Raw genomic sequence first — 14,096 nt, 5'->3', positions numbered from 1 at the left:
CACTGTCAGTGCTGGTCTCCAGCACCCCTAGCTCTGGACCTGGTACACAGTAAGAATTCAAACAGTTGAAGAATCAATGAACCAGTCCAGCCCCAAAGATGTGGGCAATTTAGGGAGACAACTATGAATCTGCCATCTTAGCAGGGACAACTCCCCGAGGTGACTACCATACAGCCCTCTCCCCAGAGCTCCAGAACATGCTGTAGCCAAGGCTTTCTGGTGTCCCACTGGCCTTACATTCCCCAGGTCCATAGGCGGACTGACAGCAAGAGGCCCCGTGAGCAGACATGAAGGGGGAGGCCTGACAGCTTTTTTCCTGGGGAGCTAGGCCCACAGCTGCCCGACCCTCCACCCCCAACCCCCCAGCAAACAGGCCCTATACTCACAGTGGTCCGGCGGGGTGATTGTGATGGACTGGGCGGTGAACTCGTCATCAAAGTACCTGGTATCAATTTCGGATGTGACCTGAGGTTTGAATGGTGGCAGGAGCTATGGAGAAGAGGAGCCCAGACTCAAGGACCTGAGGAGGGGAGGCCTTGACCCAGCTACCCGAGACCACTGGGCCCCAGGCTGGGGTCCTGTTGGGGGAGGGGGTGGCAGGGCTCACCTTTTTCTGAACCACATCCTGCCAGTTGACACTGAGGAAGAACCTATGCTCCATCACCTCCTTGGCATCGCTGGGCCCCCCGCCGAGCCTGGGCAGAGACAGCCATTAGCGCCTGCCTCCCGGGGCCACCAGGTTCTGGGAGACGGGCATTCAGTCCAGGCTAAGCCTGCGATATGGGGCCCTGGACAGACTTGGAAGATTTTGTCCTGGCCATAAACCACCTCACACATGAGGAAACTGAAGCTCAGGGAAGGGAGCTCATAGGCCCCAGGGTCAGAGGCAGGGAGACTACCGCCTGGGCATGTGGCCTCCCAGTCGGTGAGTCCAGAACGGTGCTGGGGAAGGCAGCTCGGCTAGAGGCCAGTTCACATCCTGGGCCAGGGCTGCTGCTTCTCAGCATCCCACCACAGAACCCGTGCACAGAGAGCGCTGAGGCTGAGCCAGGGCGGCCCTGAATGCCAGCTGCTGGATCACCAGGGGCCACGTGAGGACGAGGTGTGCCCACCACGCTGTGAGTGAACACATGTGCACTTTAGGGATGCTGCCTCCCTCCAGGCTGAGGAGACGGTGGCAGCAGGTGGCCCAGGTCAGGGCAGGGAGACGCCAGCCCTCACCTCTGCTTGGGGTCCTTCTTAAGTAGCCCAGCAAGTAGGGACTTGGCCTCGGGGCTGAGCGTGCGTGGGAAGCGGATCTCCTCCATGAGGATGAGCTCGAAAAGGCGCTCGTGGTCCTGGTTGTAGAAGGGCAGGCGGCCGCACATCATCTCGTACATGACCACGCCCAGCCCCCACCAGTCCACGGCCCGCCCATAGTCGTTGTCTTCCAGCACCTGGGGAGAGGGTCAGTGAGAGGGGCCCCAGGGGAGGCATGGCCCTGCCTGGGCTAGGGGGTCTCAGGGATCAGGGCCCTGCCCTTGGAGGGTGAGGAGCAAGGAACATGCACAGCCCAGGCCTCCCGTGCCCCTGGCCCCTAGCCCCGGACACCTCGGGCGCTAGGTACTCTGGAGTCCCACAGAAGGTTTTCATGGTGGCCCCGTCACTGATGCCCTCTTTGCACAAGCCAAAGTCCGTGATCTTGATGTGGCCATCTTTGTCCAGCATGAGGTTTTCCAGCTGTAGGAAGTCAACATATTAGGGGCATGTCTTTCCAGGGCTTCCCGCTGGCCCCTGAACCTCTGCTAGAGGGGCCACAGCCCAAGGAGGGAGCAGTCATGCCAGGGGCTCCCAGGCACCACCCCCTCCACACTGGCATGGGGTTCAGCCCTCACACACTCTCTGGCTTGGGGGAGGACAGACCCAACACCTCTCCAACCCCTGGGGATGCCAGGAAACAGCTGGGCAGGAGAGACAGGAGGCAGGTCCTGCCTGGTCAGCTTAGGGGCACAGGACCAGTGCTCTCCCCACTGTGGGCTGTGGTTTCCTAACTTCAGATTATCAGGGCGACTTTCTTTCTTTTATGTTTTCTAAACTTTCTTTTTTAAAAAAATTCTGAAATATTCCCCAGGAAAAAGCACACACACACACACACACACACACACACACACACACGAGACAATTTAAGAAAAACTACAAAGTGGATTCTATATACAACTTCCACTCAGGTCAAGGAAAAAAAAAAACAGAACCAGTCCCCAGAAACCCGTGTCCTTTCCCAGTCACTAACCATCCCCGCCCTCCCACCCAACCCCAGAAGCCAGATTCACCTCCTTGCTCTTCTCTGCCTTGACCCCACTATGCATACACCTATAAACCACAGACTGATGGGTCTGCTGAGGCTTCTTGGGCTCGACCCCGTCTGTGAGAGGCAGCCCCGCTCACAGCCTGGGCCTAGGCAGGAGGGTCCAGGGCCCAGAAGTGACCCACACACAGACCCTCCCTGGTGCGGATCCCATGCTGGTGCACGGGCCAGCCTGACCCCCTGTGGCCTCGGGCCCCACCCACCCAGAAGCGCTCACCTTGATGTCACGGTACACCACATCCCGTGAGTGCAGGTACTCCAGGGCTGAGACAATCTCTGCACCATAAAACCGGGCCCGCTCCTCCGTGAAGACGCGCTCCCGGGATAGGTGGAAGAACAGCTGCCAGAGGAAGGGGCGAGGGGATGGGTCAGATCCCAGGCCCCAAGAAGGAAAGGTCAGAGCGCCACTCACCAGCCCACTCACCTGCCCTCACCCTCCCGGACCCTCACCCCCAGCTCGGCAACATGGTAATGCCTACTCCATGAACCAGCAAGTGGCAGGGAAGAGCTCGTGTTCAGTAAAAAAATAAAATAAAATCATTAGCCAAGAGATAAAGAGTGAGGGGCAGTCAGCAGGCACCAAGAGAAGAGTAAGGGGGCTCAGCACAAGGGGACAAGTGAATGAACAGCAGCAACCAAGAGGAACACGAAAGCATGAGCTGGTGGTTGAAAGGCCAGATCAAATCAGGCAGTTCAAGCAAACAACCACAATCCAGCGAGCTCCACTGGCAGCACAGAGAGAAGGGTGTGGGAGAGGAGCAGGAGGGAGTGGCAGGAAGTGGGTGAGTGTGAGCTATCCGGTGACAGGGAGTGAGAGGACTCATGTGTGGCAGGAGTTGCCGGGGAAGAGAGGCCAGCGGACCTGAACCCTCACAGACTTTCCCTGGGGCTGTGGAGAACAGTACTCCCTGTCCACCACCCACAAAACCTCTCCATACATCTCTCTGGACCTGAGCTGGATCCTGCCCACCAATGCACTGGCTATGTGAACTTGGGCAAGCCACTTTAACTCTCTGAGCCTCAGTATCCCCACCTGCAAAATGGAGATCGTGATGCCTGCCTTAAGGCAGTGGAGGGGAGGATGGAACAAGATGCCCTTCAGTGGGTTTGCTGCCTTTGACTCTCCCTAGCCAGGTCCGTGTCACCCACGTTCCCCTCTGCCTGCCTGCACACTAGGGAAGGAGACACTCTAAAGCGAGGACGGGGACAGCAGCAGCTCACCTCACCGCCATTGGCATACTCCATCACAAAGCACAGGCGGTCATGGGTCTGGAAGGCATATTTCAGCGCCTGTGGGAAAAGGAGGCAGCAGTAGGAAGTGGGAAGGAGGAAGAGCTCTGCCAAGCCCCAGGAGGGTGGGACTCAGAGCTTGGGAACTTACCCGAAAGACAGGATGGACAGGCTGTCAGCCAATAAACAGTAGCTCCCAAACTGCACTCAAAGAAGCCCACAGAGAGTTCCTCAGAAACCCCTCAGGTTACCCCTCTGCTTACAACTACTCTATGTTATCTGCCTTCTACACCATGGCAACTTGTAAGATTTCATTTGAAGAAGTGCTGAGGTTTAAAAGAACAACTGGACAGCAACTGAGCTTAAAAGAAAAACAACTATATGCCCTCCTCAAGCTGGTCTACTAAACTGATGGCCGTGGGCCTTGATGGAGAACAAAACAGTGGCTACTTGGCCTAAATGCAAGCAGCACAATGATAACACAACTGCTTTTGAAGATTGCATCTTAAAAAACAAACCCAGAGGGCAGGCAACAGTAGCTCAGTGGCAGAGTTCTCGCCTGCCATGCCAGAGACCAGGTTTGAGTCCCAGTGCCTGCCCATGTCAAAAAAAACCCAGAAAAATAATGGTTCTACTTGACCAGCTGTGTTCAGTGCCCCTGACCCATCAAGACAGCAGCCATGCTCAATGGGGCCATTTTCTAACATGATGTCATCAGCTGAGGCACTTTCAAAAAGCCATGATCTGTGAAGAAGGTGCCATCCACAGAGCCCAGCAGCACCTGGGTGAAGGGTTCCAGCTCCCCCGGCTGAGCTCTGTCCAGAGGGGCTGGCTCAGAGACCCCCCACCTGGGGCATGGCTGGACCAGGCCCTGCCCCAAGCAGAGAGAGAGACTCACAGTGAGAAAAGGATGCCTGGTATTCTGGAGGACCCGGCTCTCGGTGACCGTGTGGGCGACTTCATCCTGCAGACAGAGGCGGATGAGGGGCTGCTGGCCCTACCAGGCCTGCCCCCCACCCCCAGGGTAAAATGGGGAAGCAGTGATGAGATGCAATTCCAATCTAAGCCAATCAATGCAGAGAGAGCACCGGGATCAGAACCTCACTGCTCACAAGTTCTAATTAAATAACCGACCCAGACAATGCTCACCAGGAGACCCCAGGATCGGGCCACCACCACCGGAAGCCACAAATCAATCTTCACATCACTCCAAGGGGAACAAGCAGACATCGTGAGACCCCTGAGTGACACCACAGGCTGGGGACTCAGCCCCTGGGAAGTGCTCTTGCCGAAAGGAAGAGACTGGGCCTTGTCAAGGCTCGAGCCTCTGATGCACACTTACTCCTCCACAGCAGGCCCCCGTGGGGACAGTAAGAAATGCTTGTTCTCACCATGGATGAAGCATCTGTGCTCCTAGCAAGGGTCAATCCCTCCACTTATACCTGGAGTCCCATACATTTTTATTTACCCACACACTGCTTCCAGTAATTCTCCCTTGTCTCCTGTATTGGGTTAGTTTGAAGCAGTTAAGAACCCCAGTAGAGGTCATGTTCTTTTAATCCATTCCTGCATGGGACCTTTTAGTTAGGTTATTTCAATTGAGATGTGAGCCGTCTCATTCAAGGTGGGTCTTAAACCTCTGGCTTAAGTCCTTCATAAGAGAGCAAAACATACACAAAAGCTAAGAGATGAAATTAAGAGAAGCTCATAGAGAAAAGCTCCAGAGAAGCTAGGGGAGGATCCACGGACACTCAAAGATAAAGCTACTGAAAGCACTGAAACTCAGGAGAGAAGGACCAGCAGATGCCAGCCATGTGCCTTCCCATGTAACAGAGGTGTCCCAGATGCCAGCAGCCCTCTTCTCTGAAGAAGGCATCATTCTATTGGTGCCTTAATTTAGACATTTTCAAGGCCTTCTAAATTTGTAACCTAATAAATCCCCATGGTAAAAGTAAAAAAAAAGCTCATTCTCAGGCCCTTCAGTCAGACTCTGGGGTAAGGCTGGCACTGTTTTCACAAACCCTCCCAGTGATTCCAAGGCAGGCTCAGGTTTGATATCTGAGTGTACAATAGAATTACCAGGAAACCTCAACCACGAGCCTCCCTTGTGCCTCTAGGCCAAGTTCTATACAGGGGGCAATTTTGCCCCCAGGGGACATCTGGCAGTGTTAAAGAGGGAGGTGCTTCAACTGGCTTTCGTGGGTAGAAGCCAACGATGCTGCGAAATACCCCACGATGCACAGGACAGTCCCCACCTCAAAGAATGATCTGCCCCAAACTGTCAACCGTGCTGAGGTTGAGAAACCCTGCGGAATATCAGGATTACTGCTGAATTTGTTGGGTATGAAAATAACCTATGATTATAGCCTCCAAAATCTTCACAATTTAAAAATAAATATCTAAGCAGGTACTTACAAAATGAAGATGTCTATTTAAAATACACTGTAAAGTACTCTAGAGCAAAAAAAGGGGGGGAGGCAGAGCTGAGTAAACCCATGAGTTCATTATATTTTTCTTTTTAAAATTTTATATATGATGGGAATTTTTCAGTACAAAAGATTTAAAAAAGAAAAGAAAGAAGCAGTTCCATGCCCAGCCCAGGCCTCCTACTGAGACCCTGAGCCAAACCCATCCCCCTCCCCCAACAGGCCCATGGGCATCTCAAAGAGCCTCCTTTTAGGCCCTGATCGCGCCTGCTGGGCAAGGCCACACCTTTCCCCAGGTTCCTCTCTGGGCCTTGGGCACCCCTTCTCAGAACAGGGGTTTATAGCCAGGGGGGTGGGGGGCAAGGGAGACAACATGGGCTTTGTAGCAGAAGGCACAGGTAAGTGCTGTGGACCCACACAGGTTCTGACCAGGGTCAGCCTCCAGACCTGACACCCAGTGCAGCCAGAGATCCATGCCCCGGCACCCACCTTGGCAATGATGACCTCCTTCCGCAGGATCTTCATGGCGTAGTAGCGGCCGGTAGCCTTCTCCCGGACCAGGATGACTTTGCCAAAGGTGCCTTTGCCGAGGAGCTTGAGATAGTCGAAGTCATTCATGGTCTGCAGAGAATGGGGGGAGGAGAGAGCAGTCAGCATCTGGTACACTCCCCAAGGGAGGATATTTTGACACGAAAGAGTAAAATCTAAGGACACTCCTGACAAAGCGCTGGGGCCAGAGGTGGGAAGGGAGGCTCTGGGTAGCCCTGTTTGTTCTTTGGAGGCTTTTAGCCAGAGACTACCCCAAGAGCGACTCCAGGACCAGGAGGTGGCAGGATACACGGAGGGGAGCTCAACGCAAACCATGGTTGCAGCTCCACCCTAGAGGCACAAGGCAGCACCTGGGCTGCCTGGTGGAGGCCCCAACCTGGGAACAGGCAGAAAGGTCCCTGGGGCACCTCCATGCTGAAATGGCCCCATCACATACAGGTTCGAAGTCTCACCAGCTGGACCACTGCCTGCTGCACATGGAAACCAGATTTGGTCAGTGGGGGCCGGGGTGCTTACAGCTCCAGCCACCCACCCCGAGCACTTACCACCTTGGCCCGGGCCTTGCTGACTGCCACTTCCATTTCTTCGGCTGCAGAAGAGTCGCTGGGGGAGCCACATTTATAGTCCATGGGGTCCTCACCTGGGCGCTGCTTCAGGCTGTTGGCAACCATCTGGATGGCCCGCATCCACTCCTCCCTGTGTGAGGGGCAGCCAGGGAGACATGGGTCCTGGGTAGGAGGGGTGGGGTCACCCCCCGGCCAGACAAGCCCACCCCCTTCAGTGGGCAAGCAAAGGACCAAGCACCTTTGGGCATTTTGGCAAGATGTGCCTGGGCCTGGGGAGAGGACAAGAATGGAATAAGAAAACAGAGCACTTTCCAGGACAACCCGGCCTGAGGGCCCAGACGGTGACCAGGTGAGCTTCAAGCCACTTTACGTCAGTCGGCAACTAAGTGACCAAAGAGCGCAGGCCACCTTTCGTCACAGCCCCTTGAAAATAAACCACCACCCTGAACTTTCAGCGAAGGAGAGACAGCTACTTGCAATTCCTCCAGAACAAATGACAGGATCAAGTTTACAGGTCACAAATATTTTATAAAAGAAAACCAAGAGTAAGAGGCATTCATCAGCCAAAGAAACCAAAGATCTTACAAGATAAGAGGTGTGACTCCCTGGCAGGGACACTCTGCCAGAGCAGATGAGGATGGGCCAGGGGCAAAGGGCCTCATGGGCAGGGACGTGGAAGGGAAGGCAGCGGACAGGGACGTGGAAGGGAAGGCAGCGGACAGGGACATGGAAGGGAAGGCAGCGGACAGGGACAGGGAAGGGAAGGCAGCGGACAGGGACGTGGAAGGGAAGGCAGCGAGCAGGGACTCAGGTCCTAGCACAAGGGAGGACAGTGCAGAAAACAATGAAGTAAGTCTGACACTCAGGACTCAGAACTTACTGGGAAAGAGTTTTCTTTTGTTTACTTGTAAACTGCTCTGCCAGTAGAGAGGGAAAACATGGCTGGGAAAAATGAGTGAAAATGGCCAGAGATGAAAAAGAAAAAAATATTAGGCTGAGTGATAAAAAACTACCAATATTCCCCCATTTTTTACCTTGAATTTTGCTTGTGTCTATAAACAGCCACATGACCAGTGTGAAAAATAAAATGTTCTCTATGAATGAGAAAATTCAAAGATAGGCACGCAACCTTCTAAATCATGTAAATAAACCCAGTGACTTCATGCAGCTCTTCACCCAAGAGCAGGACCTGGGCTGAGTCCTTTAAAACATCTTCCAGAATCTTCCCACCATCCCCAGGAGGCAGCTGTTACTGCTCCTGCTCCGCCTGCCCCACTGGAGGCCCTATTCAAAGTCCCGCAGAAAGCTGGAACGGGGGATTTGAAGCCCGAGTCTGACCCCACACCACTGTGTGTGCTGTTTCCCAAGTCTCGGCTCCCTCAGCTATCAAAAGGGACTAATCCTCTTTTTCTTCACTCCCAGGATGCACTTACAAGTGGTAGCCTGTCATGATTTTTAAAAAGCACTGTTCTTTTTTGGTACTGTGTGAAATAACAACGTGGCTTCCAGATGATGGTGTTTCAGGGTCGAGGAAACACAGCAATGGTATTCAACTCGCAGGGCTGTAGTGAGGCTGAGAAAGCATGCGAAGCATGAAGCACATGTGCAACGAGGCATTCTGCAGCTGAGAGAAAGAATGAGGCAGATCTACATTCTGACTTGCAAAGATAAGATATGAGACATCTTGAATGAAAAAAGAAAAAGCAGCAGCAGAATGATGCAAAAGTTATCATTGCTGCTGGAGTTAGAAAAAAAGAGAACCTCTGCACAGACAAACACACACACTCTTGTAAGCATGGGCACCTCTGGAACAGCACTCACCAAAGGAGAAAACCCACTGCCTCTGGGGAGAGGAATCAGGAGTGACAGGCAAAAAAAGAGTCTACACTCTACTGTACTCCGACACCACGCACTCAGACAACATTAACTTTAACTGACCACCCTCTCCCTTCTGAAGCACAGGTTTTCAAAACAAAATTCAAGTAAAACACAGTGGCTGCTCCAAGCCCAGTAGCCGGAATGAAAAAGGGCCTAGGACCTGGTTCAGCAATTCTTGCTTAACTCCCCAGCAACTCAGGGGCCCAGGTTAAAACAGAAGAGGCTCTGCCTCCACACGGGGGCCTCACTCAACATGAGGTCATGTTTTGTAAGACAAATGCATAAATAATCGTGTGCATGGGTACTGAATAACGGACTCAATACCTCTCCCTTCTGGGGGCAGGCTTGGCCACCCCCAGCAGGGTCTGCTGCCCCATAACCCACATGTGTCCAGCTCTAGAGGACAGAGATTTCCATCTGCTTGGTACAAGTTAAGTCCCCCACACCTGTGCCAGGGAATCAGCAGGAAGGGGTCACGAACAAGAGGCAGCACACGTCCACATGGCTCCCAGACACAGTCCACACCGAGGAAGGTGGAGCCGGCCCTTCCCTGCCTGAGCCAGTGTCCCAGGCCCATATTTCTCAATTTGTTTTAACCGGTGCCCCTTTTGGAACAAGTTACAGCTTTATCCGAACTCATACGGAAGGTGGGTGGCAGGGCAGGGGGGTACTTCCCATGATATGCTTTACTAGACTCCATTTGTTATCTTAGAAATTTAAAAATACTGACTTTAGGGATATGACATGGTTTGCAAATTTTTAAAAAATCACACATTTAAGAGATATGACATTTATTTTAAAGAAATTAAAAGGCAAGAAAACTACATAATATAGAGAACTGTTGAGGCGTTGTCACATGAAAACACCAGGTTAAATAAAGACTAAGATGTGTGATATCATATTTGTTTACGGGGAGAGGGAGAACGAGAACCAAGAGCCAGCTCATCACCAGTAGTATGATCCAAAGAGCTGTAGCCCACCCGCACCTCAGGAACATGCAGTGGTTCTGGGTCTGCTCAAGAGGGCTCATCCTGAAGGCAGAGTGAGAACAGCATGAGCAGGGGTTCCGAAGCACCTTGCAGGGACTAGACATGCGAAGACTCTGGTGAGCCACTGTGTGCATGGCACTGAGCAGAGGCTCTGACATGGAGAGTGCTTAACACAAGGTCAGTGTTAAAGACCCTGGGTAGAGGGGAGGTTGGACCCATCCCAGCCCAACAGGGGACGAAGGGAAACCCACCAGGATGCAAAAGGAGGTGGGTCAAGTGGAACTGAGGCTCTCTCTGCTCCCAGCCTGACAAGCCCCAAATCCTGTTCCAACTGGATCGAGGTTGTAAGGTTGCAGCACTCAGAATTTCAGAGGAAAAGCAAAGGCCTCTGTCCAGGATACTCCTCAAGGATTTGCAACATGGTGTCTGGGGCAGAGGGGAGCTCCTGTCCGGGGCTGGGACTGAAGCGCCTACCATGCCCCAGAGAAGAGCCCCCTGGAATCCAAGGAGAGACATGATGAGAAAGTAACAGCATGGGGTGGCTGACTCTAGATACCACCCCACTTAATTCTCCTCAAGCGCACAGGGAGAGAAGGGCTTTGACTGATGAGGAAACTGACACCTAGAGATGGAGTCACCTGCAAAGCTCACAAAGCCAGCTGTGGCAGAGCTGAGACTCCTGTCCAGATACTTCCTGCTCCTTTCAGCACCACCCAGCCTTTCCCTGTGCCAGGCAGATAGAGTCCCAGAGTTACAGAAGCTGATGGAAGCTACAGCCACAAAGTCCAGAGGAGGCCCAAGGGGAGGAAGCAGGGGCCCCTCCCGGGCAGGAGTGCAGACCAAGGTTCTGGGCTGGACCACCTTGTAGGAGGGACGCCCCTCCTTCACAGCAGTGTCGATTATGCCACCACCCACAGAGCTGGCTGTGGGCAAACACCAGTCTAAATGCCTTGGGTGAAGCAGCTCCTTCAGTTGGCCCAAGAGCACTAAGCAGAAAGCACTGTTGTTTGCCACAGTCTGTCTACAAATGAGAGGCAGCAGTCAGAAGGCTGACCTGTGCAGAGAGCCAGCCAGCAGAGACCCTGGGGTATGAACCCAGGCTCCTTCCCTTCCATAAGGACACTTGTCCCACTGGATATTCCAGGAGGGGGCCAGGCGGGGGCACCGCACATCACGGGCAGGGCATAGGGCATAGGGCATGAGCTGTATGATGCTGAGTGGCCTAACTTCTCGGGCCTCAGTTTGCCATAAGTTGGGGCTCACAACAGTGATCACAGCACAGATGGAGCCACACGGTCTGGATGCAAATCCCAGCTGTGCCCCTTCCTACCGGGCAATGCTGGGCAAGCTGTGTGATTTTCCCATGCGTCAGGTGACTCAGACATAAAGTAGGGGCTACAGGGTCATCTAAGGGGGGAATGAGACATTGGATATAAAGGGCTTAGAAAAGGGATGGCCCAGAAAACCCCTCCAAGGGGGGCTGTAAGAGCCCACCTCTCACCCACCCATTCTCTCAGTCATTTGTGCAGCCCTCATTTTCTAAGCACCTTCTGTGGGTCAGACCATGGTCTGGGTACCAAGTGTGAAGCAGAGAATGAGCTCCAAGGGAGCTACTAGCCTGATGGGGAAAACAAGTGTATAAAAGTGTGAAGGCAGGAACCAGAGAGGGACCTGCCCTCAGAAGGCAGCCAGGGAAAGCCTCTCTGAGGAGGTGGCATTTAAGCCTGAGCCTGAAGGACATCACTGGAATGCGGGCCATCCCCAGTGTCTGAAACAGGCACCCAGCCCACATCTGTGAACTACATGAACCAGTGGGAAGGAGGAGGAGGGCATGCAGAGCTCTGGGAGGGAACCGTGGGGTGAGGGCCCCTGGGCAGGAGATGAGGGAGAGAGAGGAAGGACAGAGCCCGACCATACCAGGCACCACATGCCATGACGTCAGGGAGTTGGGTCTTAATCCCTCACATCACAGGAACCTGCTAAAGAGTTTCATGCAGGAGGCAAGATGATGCCGTTTCTGTTTTAAGCAAGAGGATGCCGTTTCTGTTTTAAGTCAGTGGCTACTGCATGGGTCACAGACTGACGGTAGCAAAAGAGACAGAAGAACAGCACAGAGACACAGCAGCACTCCTAACAGAGTTGCCAGTGGCAGTGGAAATGGAGAGAAATGGCACCAACAAGCACGTGTGCTGGATGATTCTACGGGCCCTGAGCTGAGCACTTCCACACGAACTTCTTCATTTGCAACTCATGACTGTGGCCCTGAGAAAATGGCACAGCAAGCACCTGGCCCACAACACGGCCCCCGTCCCAGCGACAATACTGAGCGGGACACAACGAGGTCAGAGGGACGCTCAGGGAATGGGAGGTGGCAGGGCTGCCCTGGGTACACAAGCCAGTCCTCGCCAGTCCACAAACAACCAGCCCCTCTCCCCCTAGTCATCACCCTTCTCCAACCCAGAGGACTCCACAGCTAGGGGGTACCTCACCCTCCCTGTTCACAGAGATCCTCTGATGAGCCTGGGCCCTCCTGCTGAGGAGAGCAGGGACACTCTCAGACATAGCTGGTGGAAGCATAAACTAATACAATCCCTACCGGAAGCATCGTTCAAAATGACAGTTGTAAATTCCCTGAGACCTAGCAATCCCATGCCTAAGAATCCACTGCACAGATTTACCTGCACACGTCAGCCAAGGTGAGTGCAACACTTCACTGCGGCATGGTTTATAAGGAGCAAAGGGCTGTGAACAACCCTAGCAGCCATTACTGAAGAACTGTTATAATGAATTTTAGGATATACAAATGTACCTGTTAAAAAACATTTTGAAAGGCAGGAGTAGTAGCTTTCTAAATTCTGAAGCAGAAAGATTTCCCAAGACCTACTACCAAGTGGGGAGAAACACAAGCTCAGAATAGTGTCAGCAGAATTTTACCTTCGGTGTAAAGAGAAAAAACAAGGCGGATGGGGAACAAAAGTCTCGGTCTGTGCCAGACTGTATGTGTATGAAGAAACTCTGCAAGGACATGTAAGAACAGCAGCTTGCTCGGGTGGGGGTTGGGCGGGAGGGTACTGGGCTCATGGGAGTGAAGTTTTTCACATATGTCTCCTTATGCTATTTGACTTTTGAACTAGGTGAGCATTTAACATCTATTCTGAATATGAAAAAAAAACGTTTTGGAATTAAATGAGGTCTACAGACTCCCATCACAAAACCAACAGAGATGCTAACTAAAACCCCTGGCCCTCTGCAGATCTCCAGACAGCGACAGCCCCAAGCACCCCACCTCTCGGCTCTAGGTGAGAGACTTCCACATCAGAAGGGCTGAAGCCTGCAAACTCCCATGCAGGATATTGGGGGAACCACCTCATGCTGGGCCTGGCCACTCTTGAAAGGCGGATGCAAGGGGCCCAGACCACTCACCTCTCGTCTGGAGAGTCCACATGGAAGGTCCTCTCGATGACTGTGGTCCACTGCAGACAGCGTATGACAAAGGTGTTGGGCCGCGGCCTCTCGGTCTTCATCAGCTGACATTCTGCAGGTGGAGGCAGCAGAGGGCAAGGGCAATGAGGCCACAATCCTGCTGGTCTGCGCCCATATTCCTTGAGCACCTCGTTTGTGTCTAGTCCATGCCAGGTGGGGTTGGGAAGATTTCAGTGACCTGGCCCTGTCCTCAAGGGCCTCAAGGTCCAGGGAAGAGGGGAAAGGAAAGGAGGGAGACATGGAGAGGCACAAGACAGTGATGGTTTAGTGGTCAGGGCTATGATGGAGGGAAATTCAGAGATGTACAGAAGCCCAGAAGAAGCACCTAACCTAGTCCAGGTAGCCAGGAGGAAAGGGCATGTCCGAGCTGAGCCTTGAAGGGAGAAGTGAACTTTGTCAGTGAGAGGACACATCACACACAGAAGCCTGGGGCTGACAGTTGACCCACATACTCAGGGAATTACAAATCACAAATAACAATTTAAGTGTGAAGAGGGGAGAAATGACAGAAGTATGGAGATATAGGCAGGGCTCAGGAATGAGGAAGAATCTGGATTTTGTCCCAAGCCAGGATAGGCTGTTAAGCAGGCAAGGGACTTGAACAGATTTAAACAGATCCCTCTAGCTGCCC

General features: G+C 53.1%; 1 protein-coding gene across 12 annotated transcripts in view; it reads right to left on the bottom strand.

The window, feature by feature from the left end:
• The window catches only part of AKT2 (AKT serine/threonine kinase 2), a 42,759-nt gene that overhangs the window by 3,835 nt on the left and 24,828 nt on the right, over positions 1–14,096 (bottom strand). For all 12 annotated transcript variants that reach the window (XM_077131824.1, XM_077131830.1, XM_077131820.1 and 9 more), the window contains 10 exons: positions 13,406–13,517; positions 7,095–7,245; positions 6,490–6,621; positions 4,473–4,538; positions 3,566–3,634; positions 2,562–2,684; positions 1,591–1,719; positions 1,222–1,436; positions 608–695; positions 387–489 (listed from right to left, as the gene is read on the bottom strand). In XM_077131824.1, coding sequence (XP_076987939.1) covers positions 387–489; positions 608–695; positions 1,222–1,436; positions 1,591–1,719; positions 2,562–2,684; positions 3,566–3,634; positions 4,473–4,538; positions 6,490–6,621; positions 7,095–7,245; positions 13,406–13,517 — 1,188 coding nt within the window. The remainder of the gene's footprint in view (positions 1–386; positions 490–607; positions 696–1,221; positions 1,437–1,590; positions 1,720–2,561; positions 2,685–3,565; positions 3,635–4,472; positions 4,539–6,489; positions 6,622–7,094; positions 7,246–13,405; positions 13,518–14,096) is intronic.

Source organism: Tamandua tetradactyla, chromosome 16 (genome assembly GCF_023851605.1).
Source record: "Tamandua tetradactyla isolate mTamTet1 chromosome 16, mTamTet1.pri, whole genome shotgun sequence".
NCBI lineage: Eukaryota > Metazoa > Chordata > Mammalia > Pilosa > Myrmecophagidae > Tamandua > Tamandua tetradactyla.
The sequence above is the reverse complement of the archived record's forward strand: the minus strand, read 5'-3'. Positions and strand labels throughout refer to the sequence as shown.